Below are 21,599 nucleotides of genomic sequence, written 5' to 3'. Positions count from 1 at the left end.
TTCTCCTTTCTTCTTCCAGGTCTTTTGTAGCTTTTTAGTACCCCTTTCTTCTTGTTGTTTCCCTGGAACATGCATTTCTAAGTGATGTCATTAACAATAATGCTTAATGGATGACTCTTAAAATTAAGCCACAGTTTTTTCCCACCTCATTATCACAGCCTAGAATTCTCAATTACTTAAAATGTGGTTAAGCACCCTTCCCCAATCAGATGAACTCAAAACATTATGCATAATTCCCAGCCAGCAGGGGCCTTGCTGGTTCATGATGATGAAAGTTATAGTCTTGAAGGTATAAGAGAGTCCTGACAAAAGCAGAATGAATTACGTGTTACAATTCAATCTATACATTATGCAAACTGCATTTTCTTACAAGTTGCAAAATTCAGCTTTTCTTAGCACAGAATATTGCTGACTTTATTCCTTAATTTTGGTGTTTTTATGACAGATTACCCAGCCCTAGAAATAAACAGCTCCTGAACTGTAGTTCAGAAGCTGTTTATTTCTAGGGCTGGGTAATATACTGAACTGTAGTTCCTGTTCTTAGAAATGTATACAAATAACTTCTTTTGTCCCCAAGTTACATTTTAACATGGGATCAATCTTCCTCTCTGGGCTGTTGATATCCCCAACCTGTCTAAAATAGTTGTGACCTAACAGTGAACTTTTCCTTGGAAACAATGTAAACTGGCTTTCACCAGATAAATTAATCTGAGAAAAGCAAACAGGCTAGTTTGAAACTATACCAATCCCACTGAAAGTAGTCAGGGAGAAAAAGCAGAAGGAAGAAGGAAGGGACATTTCCAAAAAGCCCTGCCAAGATCACAGACCCTGGAAACAATACACAACGTTCAGGAGGAAGGAGGGAAAGAAAGATAGGAAAGGGGACACTGGGCAGTTAGAGAATGGACATTAAAACTCATTTGCCAAAGAACTGACTGAACTGTAACATGGTTATGTCTTATGAGAGACACCAATACATGGAAATATGACCAAGGAATCCAGAGAAGAAGAATCTTCTCCTCCTTTCACTATTTTCCAAAATGATTTGCCTGGGGACCTGTCAACACATAATGGCAGGATAGCTGAATATGTTTGAACAGCAAACCTGCCATGGTTTGGAAAACAAATTGTAGTAAGATGAAGTTCTGTACTACCTTATCCAACCTGGCACCTTCCACATGCATGGGGGATTCTGGCTGGAGGGCTGTGACTGTGGAGATCTTAGTTCAAGTCCCCACTTGACTAGAGAGCTCACTAGGGGATTTTTGGTCAGTCACAACCAACCCCATGATTGTTCTTTTGAGGAGAAAACAGGGCATAACTCAGAGATCTCACCTTAAATTTCTCAGAGAAAAAGTGCAATATACATTTAAGATTTTTATTACAAAAATTTTAAAATGAGGAAGAGGAAGAGAAGATATATAATTATATCTTTTCTAGAATAGTGGCAAATACAGCTTACAAGGAAAACTTCCTTGAGGCCACAGTCTTATTCTGCTTTTAAAAGAGGCATAACAGTAATTATATACTAATCTAAGCCAACTCTGCAACATTTCTAGACCTGAAGCTATTTTTTCCTCGCCTTCCATTTTTCCTGAAAAGTATGTACGTCTATGATAGAGTCTACTTTTTAATCAGGGTACAATGTTTAGCAGGCTGTTTGAAAATTATTCTAGAACAGCAATAATAGAAAGCTAATCCACACATCAGTATTGCTGTAGGAAGATGACCTAAGCCAAGGGTATATGTGTCCTGATTACCAGGAAACACACTGAGGCGAGGACTTGGTCTCTAATATTTATTAGTAGTACTTAACAAGAATCCTAACAAACTGAGAAAGCATGGGAAAACCCAGCCATATAAACCCCAAAGGTTAAGGCGGTCCCGATCTGTGTCTCTTTGAATGGCTGAACAGTTCCTCAGTGCTACGCATGCGCTTGACAGTCTGGGTGAGAGCCCCCTGCTCGCCATCCTTACTCATGACAATATGTCTGGGAAAAAGAGGAAGAGAGAGGCCAAACTCAGATGAAAGAGGACTCCTGTACCTTCAAGAGTTGTTTAGTAAAGAGATCTACAACAGCTGCAATTTAATTTTCCCTGCAGAACAAATTACATACAGTAGTCACTCTTCTCCTCAACTATAAAAGGGAAAGGAGAGGATCTATACTGCCATACATCCATATATTCCCTATAGATAAGATTAAAGTTAAATTGCAGAAGTCGCTTGCCAATCGGGTTGGTAGCAGCACCTAACCAATCTTAAGAAGTCAGAAATTTTTAATTATTGGATTGGAGACTACTAGGAAAATCCAGGACTGGGAGGTAAAAATACCAAAATCCTGAAAAGAGGCAGTACAAACTTGTGTATTAGTGCCAAGAAAACTACATGGGTATTACCAGGAGCTGAGCTCAACTCAAAGGAGATTTTATTTTACCTTTAGCCAGTCTTCTCCAACTCCTTCCCCTTCCCAGCGGGCTCAGTTCTGGGTTTCTTAGTTATATTGAACAAGTTATATTACAATAATTGAATGCATCTGAAGATATTTAATGCTTGTATATCAAAAAAATAATGCCTATATCAATGGATATCATTAGACAGGGCTCATGGAAATCAAATTAACCGTATTATTTGTAGAAGGAAGTAGAAGACTCAGCTACAGAAGCAAAGACGTGGCCAGGGGCTGTCTGTGGAACAGATCACAAACTGCTCATGCACAAATTCCAAGTCAAGCTAAAGTGGAAGAACAAACCAACCAATTTCTATGATATGATCTTAAGCATATACCCACCATATTCAAGCAGGAATTTCTTTGAAGTCCTGAACCTTATTGAGAGGGAACTACTATAACTATGGAATGAAGTCAAGTAAGTTTTAAGGATGAATGTGACTACTGCCAAAGACCAAGAAACAGAAGAATGCAGACTGGATATCAGAACAGTTGGTGGAAATTACCAAGAAAAAAAGAGAGTCCAAAGCCAACAAAGATAAAGGTCTCAGGGAAAAACCTAAGAAAGAATTTCAAAAAGCTGCTGGAAGAGACAAGAAACAATATTAAAATGACATCTGTAGAGACATGGAAGACAGAAACAGACCCGGAAAAACAAGGACAGCTTTCCAAATGATCTCTAAACTCAAAAGAAGTTTCCAGCCTCAAATTGGTATGCTAAAGGATGCCAATGGACAATTAATAACTGATTCAAAGAAAAATGGAAGAAGTACATTGAAATGCTGTGCAGTAGGAAGGTCGTCATCTAAGACAGCTAAGAAAAAGAGGTTAGATCTGTTGGAATTATAAGGGGGTCAACTCAGCATTGTCTCATAAGCATAAAATGGGGTTTCTCTAGTAAACACATCTCTATTGTGCTTGTGGGATGTCACATGGGTCACCTGATTTCCACTTCCTTCTTCTCGGGTTTGGGGATTAACAATCTCCATTACCTTTTGGCACATCTGCAAGCAGGAGGTGCTGCAGAATGCATCTCTCATCCCTTTCATCTCGCTTGCACGCAGACTTTCTATTTCCATAGAAAGTGTCTACAAAGAACCAGGGATGAATAAGTGCTTTCTACTATGAAGCTACTTGTATCCAGATCTACTGAATAAATGTAAGCTACCTTTTTTTTCCTCTTCATCTAACTACTGTGTGAAGACTGAATTCTTTTCTGAACATAATTAAGCTTAATGTGCAAGTTTCTTTTTGGTTCATGCTTCTACTTTGCAAGATTGTTGTTAGCTGCTTGGAGTTCTTTTTTGAACCTTTAAAAAATCCATCAAGATCAACGCTGTGGTCATTATCAAGTCAAAGAGCTACCACTGATGTAATTTCTACAGAAAGCAACAGGAGGAGAAGCATGAAGGTTCTAACCAAACTATGCCAGCAAATCTGGAAAATGACACAGTTGGCCACTTATACCAATACAAAGAAAGAAGACTTAACAGAGCATGCAAATTATTACATATTTAATTCCACATACTAGCAAAATAATGCAAATCAGAGCCCTAACTGGAATGGGAACTACCAGATGTTCAAAATGGTTTTAGAAAAGGTTGAGGGACAAGATACATTATTGCTGATGCACAATGGACAATTGAGAATGCCAAACAATACCAATAAGTAATCAATATAAGCTTCATTGATAGAAAGGTCTTTGATTGTATCAACCATGTCAAGTTGTAGAATGTCCTTAGGAAAATGAGAATCCCAGAACATCTCATTGTTCTCCTGTTAGCAGTTCAAGACAGGCCAGGTTAGGAAATAGACTCCACATATTTGACTGGAACTATGCTTTATTGATATAGTCTATAGTAACAGAATCTTGAAAGCCTACCTATGCTTCCCCTTCCCTCCCTCTTATAACCCACTTGATTAGGGTGGAGCCAGTCAGAGCTTCTTTCTAGTGCTTTCTCTGTTTCCCAGGCTTAATGAATGCTTTTGTTTTTGTAACCTTTCCTGCATAGTTTCTCCAAGGTCACCTCCACAGCTCTCCACACCTCATGCAAAACATATACACAAAACAGAAAGCCACAGTTAAAAAAAATGAGACTACGATTACATATAGAAAGATGACCAAACAAATGACAACAGGTACAGCAACCATCCTTAGAACTGACAATGAAGATTGTTAGATAGCTTCTTTTTAGGATTGATTTTTAATGTATGAGTCTTATGAGACATGAAGTAGACACTAATCCAGAAAAATGCAAAGGCAGACTTCAATGTATCAATAGTTCTCAGAAAAATTAGCAGAAAATGGTCAATTATGCTTACCTCTCCATTTTTCTACAAACGTATAATAAAAGGACTCCTCCTCACCACCTACTCCAAACTATACTATACTGCTGAAATATAAAAGCTTGTGTAGAAGTAGATGACTGGGAATGGATTTCTGTATGGAGAGACTGCAGCTTACATTTGGACCTGGTACCCAAAATAAATTCCTTAATTTTAAATGGCATGTTATTTATACCAAATTCTAGCTTATTAACCTCAGTGCTCTAGTAAATAAAATATTTCCCCCCTGCTCTAGTCCATGAATGTTTATGCCATAATAAACCAATTCATTTTAAAATATTGTTCTTGTCAGTGAATCACAACTTGGGCAACTAGAGTTTCAGGAGGAGACTGTACTGCCTAGCACTATCTTTGTAGGCTAACCTTCTTCAATCGGCTGATTTCCAGGTATCCTGGACTGCAGCTTCCATCATTACCTTGGGGATAATACAGGTTATAGTCTTTTTCCTGGGCACCAAGCCTCCTGAGGAAGGCTATTCCAAACACTGCTGTATTTTTATTTATTTATGGTTCTTATAATGCTATTCAGAACCTTCAATGCTATTTACTTACTTGTGGCTTCCTCATTGATTTGTGTCTGTGAGTATATGGATCAATAATCCCCATCATATTAAAAAATTCTCTGCCCTGAGTCACTCCCACAGCACTTTTTGAAACAAAAAGAGAATGCATATTGCAAAAAACACCTCTTTTCACCCACACAACCTTGTTGGTGAAATTAAAATGGATTGACAAGGATAATGTGACAATTTCTTCAGTGAAAGATTACACTTCTAGCAGGAGGTAAAAAGGGTTTAGCAACTCTGACCTGACCAATAAACACACATACAGAAGGACCGAGTAAACAAAACCATGATGAGCTGATAAGGAAAAGGAGAGCAAAGGAGGTAGATCTACCAGCTTGGCAGAAGCAACCCAAGGCAAAACTATTTAGTTTACACATTATTCCAGATATAGTAGCTTGTAATGACATTTCCATACCAAGAAACCATGAAAGTCAAGGTTTTCACAAAATAACGTTCTAAACATTTTCTTCATTTGTGCTGAAAAATTCTGAAGCTGGTTGGGAAGGTTCAATAATATATATTTATATACATACATACATACATACATACGATTCTTATACTTTCAAAGCACAATTAACCACAGATAACATAGTGGGCTTTGCTAAGCACTTGTGATGTTGTATTTTCCATTTCTTAATATTCCTGAAGAGTGGGTAAAGTATTGATAATTAATATTACTCTAGTTTAATAATGCAGACATATTTCCAATGCAAAAATGTCACTTTCGGTAGGTATGAATATTGCCACAGTGGTCTTAAAGAACAAAGAGTAAAATTAAAAATTCTATTTGGCCACTGTATATTGGTGAAGAAACACGAAACGTTGACATGATAACTACTCAGAACTGGAAACATCTATATACCTGCACAGGGTGTGTTAAATATATTTACTTCATTAAATTTGTAACTCTGATCCAGGGCAAATCTATTTTTGATCCTCATTAACACTAATGCCAACAAAACACTTAAGCATAATTAAGATGGGCAGAAATTATCTGTCTGAGAAATGGAGAAGACAGAAAGAAGTCGTATATTGATCAGATGTTTTGAGATGGATAGCTCGTAACACTACCAATAAAAACTAATTAAATGGTTGTTTTCCGCTTTAATACGTATTTCTGTGAAAAGAAAAGTGATGAAAGAATTCAAGGGTAAACACCAGAGATTACAAAGAACCACTGGAAAATTCTGCAAATCAGACTGGAAGACAGTACATTAAAAACCTCACCTGGAAATACTTTCATTCTCTAAATCACAGTTAAAGAATAATTAAACTGGCTGCAATATCCCTTCAAATTTCAATTCCAATTTAAATTAACATATGCATTCATCAGGCAACAAATCATGGAGAGCTTTTTCATGTAGCTGTTTATTCAGATCCTAGCCTTGATTTTATGAAAACAGTGAACCAACAGTGAACAACTGAAAAAGAAAAAAGAGTCTTCCCAATGGCCTGGGAACAGATCAGGGCAACCCAGAAATTATCCTCCATCTAAAGTTGCTGTTCTGCAGCTTTAGACCTTTTGAAGAATTATACCCTTGCAAAATTTTACTTTAGTCCTACCATCCAGACATTGTGGGGCAAGCCCTGAAGTGAGCCATCTGCTCTATATATTTAAACTCTCCACATAGGGCTCCAAAATATGCAGGGAGCCTGTATGAATGAATCATGAACCTCCCCTCAGACCTCCCACCAATATATGAACAATGGAAAGGGATAACCTGTCATAAAATCCTGAGGGGAGAAGGGCCCCAAGGGGTTTTTACTGTACTTCAATAGGACGTCTTTATAAGCCTTACTGAGACAAATATATATACTGAAGATTCACCATGCTAGAGTTGTTTACCCTTTGTTTGTTGGCAACTATTGTGTTCTTTCTTGACACAGACTCCAGAGTCTTAACATCTTTTATTACATAATAGTTTTAGACACAGCACTGTTACCTAGCCTAGAGCAACTTCAAATCTTATGACTGGGGGTTTCACAGCTACAAAGGTAATGGCATCATAATTACTACTTCACAGGTGTCAGCTCTAGGATGCAATGGACTCTCAGCTCCTACCTGTCTGGGTGAACCCTGGCTTGTATCCACTGGCTGTTCCACTCTCAGGGGTCACAGATGGAGATGCTGAAGAACTAGGTTTAGCAGAATGGCTAGCAACAGAAGATTGCCTGCTTCTACATTCTGCAAGTAAAGCAGCTACAGTACATATTTAAGCAGCCAGATTGACAGTGAGACAATGCAGCAGAACAGATATTGTATGCAATGTTTAAAAGCACATCACAACATTTGAAACAAAACAAAAGACAGCTATTGGGCAATCAAAAGAGTTAATTAAAAAGCAAAGTTTTTGGAATTTGTTAACTAAAGATTATTTTCAGCTTAGAAACCCTTAGAAAACGCATGCAGCAGCTATGATCCTAACTCTGTGAGGGGAAATAAGAAGAATAATTTCAAAGAAAGCACACCTTCACACACAGAGAGCTTAACATCCAATGTGTCTGATACTACCATTCCCCTGGTTTCTTGTGCATCGGGGGAAAAAGGTAACATCAGAAACAAGGGCCCTTTCCGAACTGCAACATCAGTACATCCTTCATACTGTATACAGAAACGCTTCTAGGACGTTGCACTAGGGAAGACCATTGGTGTAGCTCCAATATATAGGCCTTGCACAAGCCATGGGGGGTAAAGAGGAAGCATATCACTAAGCACAACCACACCTACAGGAATATTGTATAAATTAGACCATGACAAGGGGAAGCTGCTGGCAAGGAAAACAAGGTCTAAACTGCCATAGGATTGGGCTATAGGGCTATATTCAGGAAGATCTCCTTTCTTGAGGGAAAAAAAAAGCATAGCAAGACAATCAAGTTAAACATGATTTCTCAGCAACTTCTGGAATAAATATCCATATACGCCTATCATCAATTGCCTTGTGTTCTTGGAATTCCATGTTTTACTCTAAGCTGTCTCTGCTGAACTTGATATTTTTATTAGTTTATGCTAAATACTTTACCTCCACTGTCTTCACACTTTTCTTATGCTGTATTTTTACAGCCACCTATTTAGAAGTGAGCTCCACTGAGGCAACTATGGTTTACTTCCAAGTAAACATACATACAATTGTGCTATTAGTGTTTATTCGCCAAGCATTAGTCTTTTATAGACTGTGTTAGACCAGAGGTAGGCAACCTGTTGCCACAAAACTCTTTTTTGGGTGGAGGCTAACTCCCAAAATACAGCTGAATTTTGGGAAAATTTCTTTTGGAAGAACAATGATGCGATCTTCCACGAACTAGAAAAAAAATTACACCCTAGTATACATGATTCTGTTAGCACCCCAAAAACATTTAAAGATATTTTGTCTTTTCACTGACATCAGTGTAACTCTGACCTTTCAACCTCACTACTTTATAGGCTGTTTTGAGACAGGAATTGTCCTGTGTTCCTTGTTGGAAGGGGACGAAGTAAACTACTTTGCAAGAGAAAATTAATGTATTTTAAATATGAATTTCTACATCCTTTAAAGTTACTTCTAAATGTTGTTCATGTCAGAATTTGTTTGAATAAAATCATTCACTATTCCTTTTTCAAGTCCTCTACATAATTCCACAGCAGCTATTTATTTATTTATTTATTTATTTATTTTTATCCAATTTGTCCCCGCCCATCTCCTCCCATCAGGGGACTTACTTACATGTGCATGGAAGCAGATTGTACAAGTGGATTAATCGTTCAAGGCTTCTTTGCAAATTAGACAATATGTCAATTAAAAAGAAAGCTATTTGAAATATGTCTATCCTTCAGATTCCCTTGGTACAAAAACAGGGTTGGTTGTAGCTCCTGTTGATTGCATGTCTGGTGGCAAACCAAGCTCTGCTGCCATATAACAGCCTTCCATAACCCGGTGCTCTCCTTTTGTGTTGGGACTATAATGGTCAGAATTTCTATCCAGCAAGAAAAGGGTGCCTAGAAATAGCAGCACTGCACCCCCACCCCCCAGATAGCTGGACAACCCTAGATTGAAGAAGGCTGTCGTGTAATGTGTAGAAAGGTCCTTCAGTGGCTGATAAGAAACACTTAACCCATACATCATGTCCTACAAACTAAAAAGATATGTCTACCATACCGTATCATCTGGGAATTCCCCCTTTTAAGCAAACAAAAACAATGTACTATTTAAACATTCCAGAATTAAATTCTCTTAAACACCCACCCCACCCCATATACATCAAACAGGGTATTTCTTACCTTTCCAACATATAAGAGGTCCCTTTGACAGCACACCTTGAGCATTTCTTATTAGGTAGTACTTTAAGTGCTTCTGCTTCTTTGGCTGAGTGGTAAGTTTCAGATTAATGTGGTTTGAAAATTCAGTGAAATATCGAAATCCCCTTTCTCCACAGCCTATACAATTTCCAGAGAAACCTGCAGGGTTGGAGAAAAGCAGGTTAGCTTTACATTTTTCCTAGGATATTTGATAATTTTGATTCTATTTAGGTTCTCTTCTTGGCATCTACTTGGTTTATTAAGGTATTTCCCCCTGCACATTGATAGCTTAAAGGACAAAGAAGAAGAATGAAATCTACATCTTCCAAGTATCATTAAACTTCCCTGGGCGCTTGCACCCATAGGTATATGTTCTTAACCACTGTGATTCCAAAACTGCAAAACTTGTAGCATGACATCATAACACAAGCTCCGCCCTTCTGTACTTGTCACAACCTTACATAATATAAGAGGCGGAGTTTGCTTTGCAGTGTTTTATCACACATCACCCTACCCCTGTGGATGTCCATGCTTGAATTTTGGGTTATATCCAGACTGTTAGGCCTCTAAATGTTAGGCCTCAAACTTTTCCCAGGTCGTCATCATTGATTCCATTCAAGCTTACCAATCTGATTTTTACTCCATCTTGCCGTCTTTCTCTACTAGTGAATTAATTCCAAAGTTGTGTTTTCTTTCATAAACAAATAACCCCTAAATTTTTTAATAATGATACTTTATTTTCACTTGAATTTTCAAAGGCTTTTTATTTTGATATGGATAAATGATTTTCACAGGAGATGAGAAAGAAAAATACATAACCTTTCAGCTCCACAGAAATCCCTGATGTAAGAAGTAATCTGTATTGTCCCTGCAGAGATTTTTTCCAAGGTGATAAGGCATAAATTTGTAAATTTCAACAAAAGTTGAAAGCTCATTATTCTGAAGAATACTGTAATTCCTTCTAAACACAAAAGGCTAGGGAAGAAAGGTCAGCAGGCCAAACCAGTTTGGCAAGGTGGCCTGAATTACATCTTTAATTGAACTCTACTAGATAGAGATATATATTATCTTTGATCCACTGTAGATTTCCTACTGATTTCAAAAAGCACTTCGCATGACAGCCAGTAATACATTTTCTTAATTATTATAATCCAAGGTTATGCAATTTGTTCAGCATAAAGATATAGACAGTAAATGCATTCTCAACTGTAAGGTCTTCATTAGTTGGTTGCTTTAGTTGTCATAGTGGCAATGGGAAACAATACTACTGTGTGCTTCAAAAAATATTATGAGTTATATCCAACAACAACAACAAAATGGAACAGCTGTCAGATACTCTGACATACACATATTTTTACCTATCAGTAGCTTCCCCCTCTCTGGAAAGAAATCCACAAATCTCTTCCAAAAGTTTGGAAATGGAAGAGAAGGAAACAGCAGAAGTCTATCAACATACCTGCTTATAGCCTCATATTTTTATCAGGTGGTTTTTAAACCATCAGATTTAAAAATTTGCTTTAGAACTTAAAGATGACGAATTATGGTCCATAAATTTAGAAATGGAAACATATGAACAACAAAAAAAGGGATTATTTACATGCATTTATATTTTGAAAATGTTGCCTTCAAATTTTCAAAGTTAATTCTGCTTAGAGAATATTTTTCTTGTATAAATGAAATTTGAGTTAATATGCTTCTAAAACTCCACAGGCTAAATAAAAGGGTTCACTAAATAGTATACTCTTTTTTTCGAGTAATGGAATATGACCCCCACACACAATATGTATACTAAAGTGATTATGCATAAAGTTAAAATTATTTAGTATTGTCAAGAGAATTTTGAAAACAAAAGACTTTTCCATCTCTTCCTCAGCTTTTGAGACATGGAATCTCTACAGCATGGAGTAAGCTAAGAAAATACAGATAGGTTGGAATACAGAAGCCAGGGATTTCTAAATAAGGCCAAGTCAAGTTAACAAAGAGAGATGTCTCAGAGTCCACTGAGAAGGTACTTTGAGAAATAAGATAGGATGCAAGTGAAACTCGACTCTCTATATATGCTAACAAATCTGCAAATTCTAGTGGTAGTAAAAAATGATGCAAATAATATACAACAGTTCATTTTGTCTCTGGGGACCTTGAAAGGCAAATTAAGTACTTATACTGTAACTTCCTTGGTGAAAGTCAGTTTGGTGTAGTGGTTAAAGGTTCCAGGATAGAAACTGGAAGACCAAAAGTCCTGCCTTTAGCATAAAGCTAGCTGGGTGACTTTGGGCCAGTTATTTTCTCTTAGACCTAGGAAGAAGGAAACAGCAAACCACTTCCAAAAATGTTGCCAAGAAAACTGCAGGGACTTGTCCAGGCAGTTACCAGGAGTCAAGACTGACTCAAAGGCACGAAGTCTATTAATTTAACTTCCTTAGTACTTCAGTCTTCTGAGAGGAGTACCATCTGCCAAGAACTAAAAATGGGCTCATTACTAAAGAAGCAAAGGAAGAAGACTCCTTTCCTTTGCACATGTCTCTGAAAACGTATTCCTTTACAAAGATTAAAAAAGGTTTTAAGAGTTAAAAAGTCACTGTTCTTGCATTATTACTAGGCAGAAAGAAACTGAAACATTGGATTATAAAGCAATTAAATGACAATTGAACAGATTTTTTCCACAAAAGTCTATTTGCAACACAGTATAGAGATTCAGGTATTCCACAGAAGGTATCTGTAAAACTTACGTAAAAACACATCCTTGAAGGACCTCAGATTGTCTGCATACCCATGGCTGAACTGTGGATTCTGGGAATTATAATCCAAATTTATTTGGAACAGAATGCTGATTTGGAAGATTAGGAACTGGTTGCTCCAAATGAGAGGAATCCACAAACTCTAATACTGTAATGTCACTCTTCTCTGAATCATTAATTTCCATGTGAACACTGTGAGCAAACTTGATCACTATAATCCAGCTGCCCTTTGTCTCAGTTGAATTGTCTATACCAATCTCCAAAATCCTTGCTCTGTTCTGTTACCTGTCTTTGATCTTGGACTAACCTAGATACTTGCATTCCTGTCACAAATAGGCTCTTGCAGAGTAATCCCCAGGCTACTGCTATAATTCTGATCTGATCCTGCAGAGATACCATCATTCCCTGAGTACTGAAAAAGAATGTGGTGAAATAAATTGCAGCTATACCTCCTAATTCCTAAAGCCTTCCAAAACCTAATACTTTCCATATATATCTGTTGGACTTCATTTCTCATAAACCCTAGCCAGCACAGGCCATAGTTGGAAAATTATGAGAGTTGAAATCCAACACATCTGGAGGCACTAGGCTGGGAAAAACAATCAAGGCTATATGGCATTTGTACAAGCTAATATGCATCTAATATTACAGCACTCCTATATGGTTTAATAGGAAAAGCCATAATGCCACTTTATTTGAATTCTGGACTAGGAAAAGCAGGGAGGAAAGCATTACAGCCAAGCGATGTCAGACAATGCTCAACCAGGCCATCTAAGATGGTCACACTAAATTATGGCCCAGGTCATTGCATGGGCTACAACAGCATCTGCTGTCACAAAGATCAAAAGAAGCTATTATACAGCTACAGGACAACTGTATATGTAACTACTTTCTTCCTCCATGAGGAAGAAGAAAGTTCAAAGATACAGTCATTCTAGTGAAGCATGTACCTTCCTTAATAAACTTTCCCTTTTCTCTTGGATCTCAAGCCTGTCTCTATAGTAGATCCTCTTAATAGGCTTGGACCACTCACCAATATACAGCCTCCTATGAATGAAGTGGAGGATTCCAAAATCATTCTTCCCTAAAAAGTTTTTAAAAACTATCTCAAAATAGTACAGGGAGAAAGCTCTGCAGTGAATCAATCTAGTGTAACATTAATTCAGTCCTAGGGCACTATAAATCTGTCATGTTATAAGGAATAATGAATGAATTCTCATTTACCTAAAAGTGCATTTTTTCCATGGTCATCTGGCAAAAATCTTTTATCAACAGCACAGACTAGAATATGCTCAGGAAGATTCGGAGACTTGGCTCCCACCAACAGGAAGCCTGGTGGGATATCAATCTGTTCCATACACAGTGATACTAATCGCAAATCTTTGCCGGCTTGACAAAAACCTGAAAAGAAATGATACATCATGAAACAGCCATTTAGAACAACTCGCAAGTACACAGTCACTCCAGGCTTAACATTTCTAACCCCTCCCCACTTCAAAAAACAGCTACCAGGTTCATGAGTTTATCATGGGCAAAAGACACCAGATGAACTGGTAATATATAAAACAGATTCATGAAACAAACTTAAGAATTTATGTATATTTGGAGAGAAGTTAGCAGTAGTGTATTGTGCTAGTAGCTTTTATTTTATATATTTGACAGAATCTATTTCTATTTGTGGTGGCCATTTTTGTAAACCAGAAATAATAATTTGCCTCCTCCTTTTCGTCCTCCTTCTCTCTGCTCGTGAAGTCCAGCTAAGAACGATGGCATACAATAGACACTTCCTTTTCCATTTGTGAATCAAATGTGCACCTGTCAACCTAAACAACATTACTTTCAACATGTCTGGATGCAATGCAGGTAAACTGTCTTCGCAACTGGAAGACTCCTCTAAGTTTCTAAATCAAGTAAACCAGACATTCCCAGCTGAATGTGCTCCAGATGATCTGGATTAAACTAGTAGTAGTCTAAAGCATCTCATGGAAACTGTGGCTTAATACATCAGGAGAACATAGGTTGGGGAAAGCTGAGTGTGAGTCACATGCTCATAGAAGCCTACATCCATGCACAATTTTTTCTTCTACAAAGGAACCCAGATACAAGGCACTGACTTTACAGACCCTCACTACGACTTCTCTGATGGAACTGGAAAACAGTGTGCCTGCTACAACTACTCTGGTAGAGAGGAATTATTCAGAAGACACACATTTTCCAAAACCATTTCGCACTCATTCCTTCCATTTTTGAATTGCAAGGGGCATTTGCTTCTCAATTTAAAGCAGGGGCAAGCAATTTTCCTCCACTGTGGATTGCACAACTTCACTGGCATTAATAGAAAAAGAGCTGAGTATCAACTGCATGTTGATGCAACAGAATCTCAATATTTTGAATGACTTCTGCTGACTAACACATGTAGAAGTAGAAAGTATACAAGAAAAAAACCTGCATCTTGAGGAACCTTACAAGCCAAAGGCACCATCATCTGGGAATTATAAATCCAACTAAACCAGAATCACTCGAAAATGTTACTTCCAAATCCCGTATCAATCATATATCCCAGGAAGAAGTCACAGTAGATGATACTGAATGCCACCTGTCCCGCCAAATCTCAGTCCAGTTCTTGGTATAGGCCATACACAAAAGAGACTGTTAATATCCCAAACCCAGGTCTGAAAAACAGGAATTGTGATGCCACCATTTGTTCTTTAAAAAAGCAGATCTGAAACTGACTGATTGTAGAAACAAAGTTCAAAGCTACCTCACAGGTCATCTATTCCAAATCCTTGTTCAGTGCAGAATCTACCACAGCATATCTGACAGATGACAATCCAGGCTCTATTTGAATTCCTCCAGCAAAGAACTCATCACTTCATGTAGCAACCTGTTTCACTGGCTGATAGCTCATACAGAACAGTTAGAAAGTTCCTCCCAATGTGTACCATGAACTTACTCTGTAGCTTTAACCAAGTAGCATCTGGTTTTGCTTTGAATATTGTACTGAGTAACATTTTGAAGAGCCTATTGTATTAGTCAGATAGTCATACATGCATATATTTCCTATCCTTTCTGTTTGCCAAAATGTGCTCATCCAGCATTATTCTGGGTACATTGTTTTCTACTAACCAAATGTTCTTTATGCGCACAATCACCTTTTTGGATCAATCATTCAGCAGCAATGAACAGTAGCAATTACTGCTATGGCATATAAAAGGGCATGGCTATGGCCAGAGGCACACAGAGATGATGATAAGGGAAGCAAATACCGTAAGTGATAAGGAAGAGCAGGGTGGTCTTAATTACAACCATCAGTATTCCACAACTTTTGCTGGAAAAGTGCTAGAAGGAGTATTAACTGACAAAATTGTGTTACAAAGGGTGAAACAGATTTAACAGATAATAGAAACAGAATATGAGAAATATAGACATTTGTGAAGTTCTCCAAAAGAACCATCTCAATGGTCATATGCTTTGTAAGCTATTTCATATAGAATCCACCTCCCTACCCCTGCCATTGTTAAAATGTGTCATATACATTATTGTTGTTAGATGCATTAGATACTTCATAGTTTAACAAGAGAAAACTGTTAAGGTATAAGAAGCATTTCCTCTCTAAATGAAAACTGGATGGAGGAAATGGTACTGGATTTGAAATCATTAAATTCTATAACATGCTGGATTACAGAAGTCACTGCAATATGTTGCAACATCTTTAAAATGACTCTCTTTTCTTACTAAAAAATTTTAAATGAACAAGAGAGAAATCTTTAAGGAGAAAAAAAAAACAAGGAAAGTAAACAAATTGCTCTTTATAGAGTCTTCAAGCCCAAAAGGCTCCTGGAGAGGCTGTCTGTTCTGTATTTATATCAGTTCTTTAATTTACAATCTTTATATTGGATTCTTCTGTTATCTACAGTTGAGGGCTGGGTCTTTGGACCCCTCTGAAACTTAGAGAATATCAAAGGCACAGCATTAATTAGATTCTAGGAGTTAAAGATTGAACAGTTCTATAGCAACGCAGACTGCTCATTTTCACCAGCATTAGCCATTAGCTGTTGTTGTCTTAATGCAGAGTACAATGTTATTTTCCAGAAGAACTCAAAGAGTTTGTTTGCAATTCTACTATTGTTTCAGCAAAAGACATTAGCATTTTGAATTAAGGACTGCAGTATTGGCTCAAAGCAGCAGATAATTAAGGGATGCAAATTTACTTCTCTAAGTAAAAACAAAAAACAAAAAACCTTACATTCTTACTCCAAAGAAATGCAAATACTGTAGTGTTCCCAGGAGCAATTCATTAGACTCCATTTTCGATGGTTTCTATTCAACAAATCGTTATTTGGAGGATAAGAGCTTGCTGCTTTTCAGAACTGAATCAACATATCCTTGTGTTTTTTTGCAAAGATTATCTCAAATGTTCAAAATCCTCAGCTAGGCAATCAGGATCAACTAAAATACCACAGAATATATTCTAGTCCTAATAATTATTGCCTAAGAATGGATTTTGGAATGTTTCTTATTAACCTACTTTGTATTTTGTTTTTCATATTAAGTAATAAGGTTTTTTAAATTGGATATAACTTTATCCAATCTACACATTAATAGCTTTTTATACAACACTCTACATTATCGAAATGCAGTTTTTGAAATACAAGAAATTTAATCCCAGAAGTAACAACTATTTGAAAGACTTACTTTAGTAGGTTCAATTAAGATATAGGTTCATCTTAAAACCACTGGTTTTAAAACACTTAACCCAAATGGAATACATAATTAACCGCAACTAAGCAAACTGACTTATTGTGATTCACTTAAGAATAAGTGGACCAGTTCACTGACACTGGTTGGACAAATTTAATTTCCAGTTATTTGACACAGTCAAACACTGGTGGTATTGATAACAGTGTAATCTATCACAAATGCTAACTATTTTTGCTCCTTAGAAAACTCAGCAGTACACTCACAAAGGATATACAGATCATTATTAATATTTTAACACACCCTAATACACAAAGTGGTCAATTTAACTCATTTATTTCATTTTTTCTTAAGTGATCAGAAAGTGAAAAAGCATATTTCATACATCCAAAGAGATCTATCCTCTTCCATGAACTAATGAGCCTTGTTTCCTGCATGGAGCACTGAAACATTTGTTTACAAGGACACAAATTCACTTATGCAATACAATTTGCAGATGTGACTGTTACCTTCTCAGGAGTTACCAAACTACAATAAAAGATTTTGAAAATCAATAAAATTTAACGACAGAAGCAATGATGTATTACATAATCAAAGGTGCTAGGAGTTCACTTCAAACAGCAATGCCTTGCAAAATGGTAAAAATAAATAAATTGCTAATAAGATATTTCTGTGTTTTCCAGAAATACCGATCTTTGCATTCTAGAGTCAACTTTTAAGCCACTAACTCAAACTTCTTTTGAGTTTGGCCAACACAGCTGTGAAAATACAAACAAAAGGTCTGAAATTGTGTAAAACAAAAATCGTCTCTGCCCCCCACCATCCCCCCTTTCTTTGACAGTAACAATTAACATCTCCTTTGTGAGGTACAGACCTGTTTTTGTGCTACTTTAAGATAAGGATTTTGCATAAGAAAATACCTACCAAGATTTACATAAGAAATGCAGTTCACAGTCACTTCCACTTGGTATTTTCACAGTAGCTGATCTGTTATTAAGTACCTGACTAACTCACGGCTTGAAAAATTAAGTATTTAGCTCTCTGGCTCTCTCTCACATTGCACTTAACAACCAAGCCACATAATTTGTAATAAACAATACCCTTGAGATTGTTTAAAAACAAACAGAATACATATCTTATAAATGAAGCAATACATGTACTAAATATTCTTTTAAACATACTCTACAGGCTCAATTAAAAATTAAATAGGTGACTAAAAACACCATGGGAATTGAATGAATGTTTGTGGGCACTAAGATAAGAAAAATATGCCAATACCCAGTTGCAAAATTAATCTGCTACAACTCCCTGAAAGCTCAAAAACCGAAACAGCAAAAAGATACCCATACTATTATTAATTCTTATATTATTTGTTTTCTTTTTAGCAATCCATTAGAGAGAACACCCATGTGCCAGAGTAGCCAATGTTTCCCTCTCAATCTAACCATCATGTAGAAGGAAGCAAGTGTATATTACAAGAGCAAAAAACAAGAGGGCTTTCCCACCCCATCATTTCATCCTCAGCATACAATTAAGTCAACAGTTGATTCTCCTTCAACACACAGGCCAGCATTCATAGCACCTGGTGACAATAAGTTAATTCAAAGATTGCCAGGCAGGCTGCCAGAATACACAGTTTGCTTCTCCAATGGAGGGGAAAGGAATGATGCTGTTGCTGAGCATCTGTTACCCAAGATAACATTCTGTCCCATGGTAGGCCATGCCTGCTACCTAATTGATCAGTTCTGCTCTAATAGCTCTAGAGGAACATCACACGTTATTCAGTTATGGTCTCTACATGAAATACAGGTTTTTAAAGTCAAAATTATTTGATCCAATACCACAGTCTTTTCCAGAAAATCAGTGGTATAATTTGGACTTGGTCATGTTGGATTTCATGCCTACAGGCTATAATGGAACAAGATATCATCACACAAAATGCAGGATATTTGAGAGAAGGCAGATGAGCTGGGTGGATGGAACACAAGGCATAACACTTGCTGTTCTCATCTAGGAAAGGATAATATAAACCAGTTCCTTATCAAACAGGTTTTTGCTGAACACATTCAGCACATACTTAATAAAAAAACATCATCTGAAACTCAGTTTTAACATAGTTTCCACAATTCCCATAGCAAAAACTTCTAACTTTCATACTGCCTCGATCCCACAAATCTACTTGCTATAATTTATATGTATGATTCAGTATAGGTCTATTTCAGTCTCACCAAATTCAGTGAAATCTATTTCCAGGTAAGCATGTTTCACACTGCAATCTTAATCTAGCACAAATAATTTGGCAACCTTTTGGCAGGAGGAATAAGGGCAGCAAGGCACAAAGGTCATGGAAATGAAGTATAATTTAAAATAAAGCCAGTCTGAAGAGTAGCACACATTTGGTGGCTAAAACAACCTCCACAGTAATTTTAAAGAATATCACCTCTGTAAATCAATCTCTCTTCTAGTGTATTTTCACCTTAGAACTCTCTGCAACCTGAATTAGACTTTATGTGGAAGCTTTCAGATTTTGAGGGTGGGGGATTGCTTTATTTATCTAATGAAAGAAAACATTTTCCCCATACATCTTGTTAAAATATTTTTTATGTCTGGTGCCACCAGAAAGACAAACCAGACTATATCCAAAAATATAACCTCAATTTCTCACTTCAATTGTAAAGTTAACTAGATTACTAGAAATACATAGCCATCTTTCAAGAGAAATACTGCCTGACTTATTCTGTATTTTTAGAAGATACAATTTTCATAAAGGACAATGATTGAAAAGTACTTTGCATTTTAAAAATGTTAACTAAAATTATTATTAATCTTTAAAATATTTGATTTAAATAGTCTATTCTTCCTGGAACATTTTTGAACATTCCCTTGAAAAATACAATTGAGCTGTCTGCAATATTGCTTGTTGCCCAAGTTACATTGCAACAGATTCAGATTTTAATCTTGCATTCAGTTTGCATGCAAACAAATCCCATTTAAACTGAATAAAAATGTTCCATAATGGAGCACTAGATATTTTAACGTGTCAAAAAGTAGTCGAAAAGTAGTACAAAACCTTAAGATTTATTAAATAAGGCTTATTAGGTGAAGCTGTTATCCTACACCAACTTAGCTGGAAATATTCCACTGAACCAAGTAGGACTCACTTCAGATTAGACACAGAGATCTATGCACTATCTTTAAGAAGTTATATGACTTTTTTAGATTTTGTTGTAACAAACAAGAAAGGTAATACATTCATATCACAAATGTATCTTCAGTCTAATTTCTTTCTTTCTAGCTTTGGGCTAAGTAGTATTCTGCAGGATCGGATCCTTTTGTGAAAATAACAGAAGCAGCTGACACCACCATAAAGCAAGCTCTGCCCTTTTCCTATATGCCTGTGACATCACAATGTATATACAAAAGAGGCACAACTGCTTTCATCATTTGACAACTCTCCCTCCCCCCACCAGACACCTCTTATTCTACATGAAGTGTTAGATAAGGAAGGTTTAAACCAACCATCAGTAGTGCAAGATCCTTCTGGGGCAGGTTTTTGTGCGTACGGGATTGGCGGACTATTGGAATCAGACATCTCTTCATCCTCATCATCTTCTTCTGTTTCATTAATAGGTTGGCTTGTGGAAAAATCCAAACTTCCATTCTGGGTGTAACGATGCATCAATTCTTTGTCCAGCTCTTCCACTTTTGGTTTCACATCTGGAATGCATGATTTTTTAAAAAGTCAACCACATATACCTGTCAAAAAATATACTTTGGAAAATATACTTTGGAAAGTTCTTTTTAAAAAAGAAAATAAGCATTTTATGTAGCATAAGAACAATTAGAATATGCCATACTTGCTTGGTTACCTTCCGGCAAAATAGGAGGCTGCTCAGGATCAAGACAGAGCTGGGAGAAGATGGGCCGAGGAATAACACTATTACATCTGAGGGAGGCCTCTATGGAGTTGTGAAGGGCTTCTTCAAAACGAGCAGATTTCAGTTGCCCTGCATAAGAATTCCCCATGGTCTGTAAAAAAATAAAAAGAAATAGACTAAACATTTCATTCTTTTATTATGGAAAGCAGAAGTGATGTATGAACCAACATTTTGTAATGGTGCATATTTCAAGGATAAAATATTAGTAATGGTAAAGAAACCATTAAAAACCATCTTGGAAAAGAACTGTTTGTTCTTGATTTTATTTCGGTCTGCAAGTCTGCCAGTCTGCTTTTCACTGATAGAGCTCTTTTCTGCCACTGCAAATTACTTTAATATCTCTCTGTACATCAATTTAAATTAAAATGGACCATGACAGATTTCAGGTGCAGCACAGGGAATGTTCAGACAAAAGTCAGTATGTGGAGACCTTCAAGGATAAATAGTTAAAAACATTATCTATATAGGAGTATTGCCTTTCTATCTTTACTTCACAGAAATATGATAGCAATTTTGTTTTGGCTGGACTGGCTTCTTCCCCCAACTGAACCAACAACAAAATGTCAATGAACTGGAGGTCACACAGAGATCCG

General features: G+C 36.8%; 1 protein-coding gene across 2 annotated transcripts in view; it reads right to left on the bottom strand.

Moving 5' to 3' along the window:
* Positions 1 to 21,599, bottom strand: part of GREB1L (GREB1 like retinoic acid receptor coactivator) — a 207,957-nt gene that overhangs the window by 88,479 nt on the left and 97,879 nt on the right. Inside the window, exons 3-7 of one of the 2 annotated variants that reach the window (XM_063299166.1) lie at positions 20,938 to 21,097; positions 20,588 to 20,785; positions 13,595 to 13,771; positions 9,615 to 9,791; positions 7,422 to 7,544 (exon numbers count right to left, since the gene is read on the bottom strand). In XM_063299166.1, coding sequence (XP_063155236.1) covers positions 7,422 to 7,544; positions 9,615 to 9,791; positions 13,595 to 13,771; positions 20,588 to 20,785; positions 20,938 to 21,094 — 832 coding nt within the window. In that variant the 5' untranslated portion in view covers positions 21,095 to 21,097. Of the gene's footprint in view, positions 1 to 7,421; positions 7,545 to 9,614; positions 9,792 to 13,594; positions 13,772 to 20,587; positions 20,786 to 20,925; positions 21,098 to 21,599 lie in introns of those variants that run through there. The other variant, XM_063299165.1, reaches the window with a different exon arrangement.

Source organism: Candoia aspera, chromosome 3 (genome assembly GCF_035149785.1).
Source record: "Candoia aspera isolate rCanAsp1 chromosome 3, rCanAsp1.hap2, whole genome shotgun sequence".
NCBI classification, from domain to species: domain Eukaryota; kingdom Metazoa; phylum Chordata; class Lepidosauria; order Squamata; family Boidae; genus Candoia; species Candoia aspera.
This window is presented reverse-complemented; position numbering and strand designations above follow the sequence as displayed.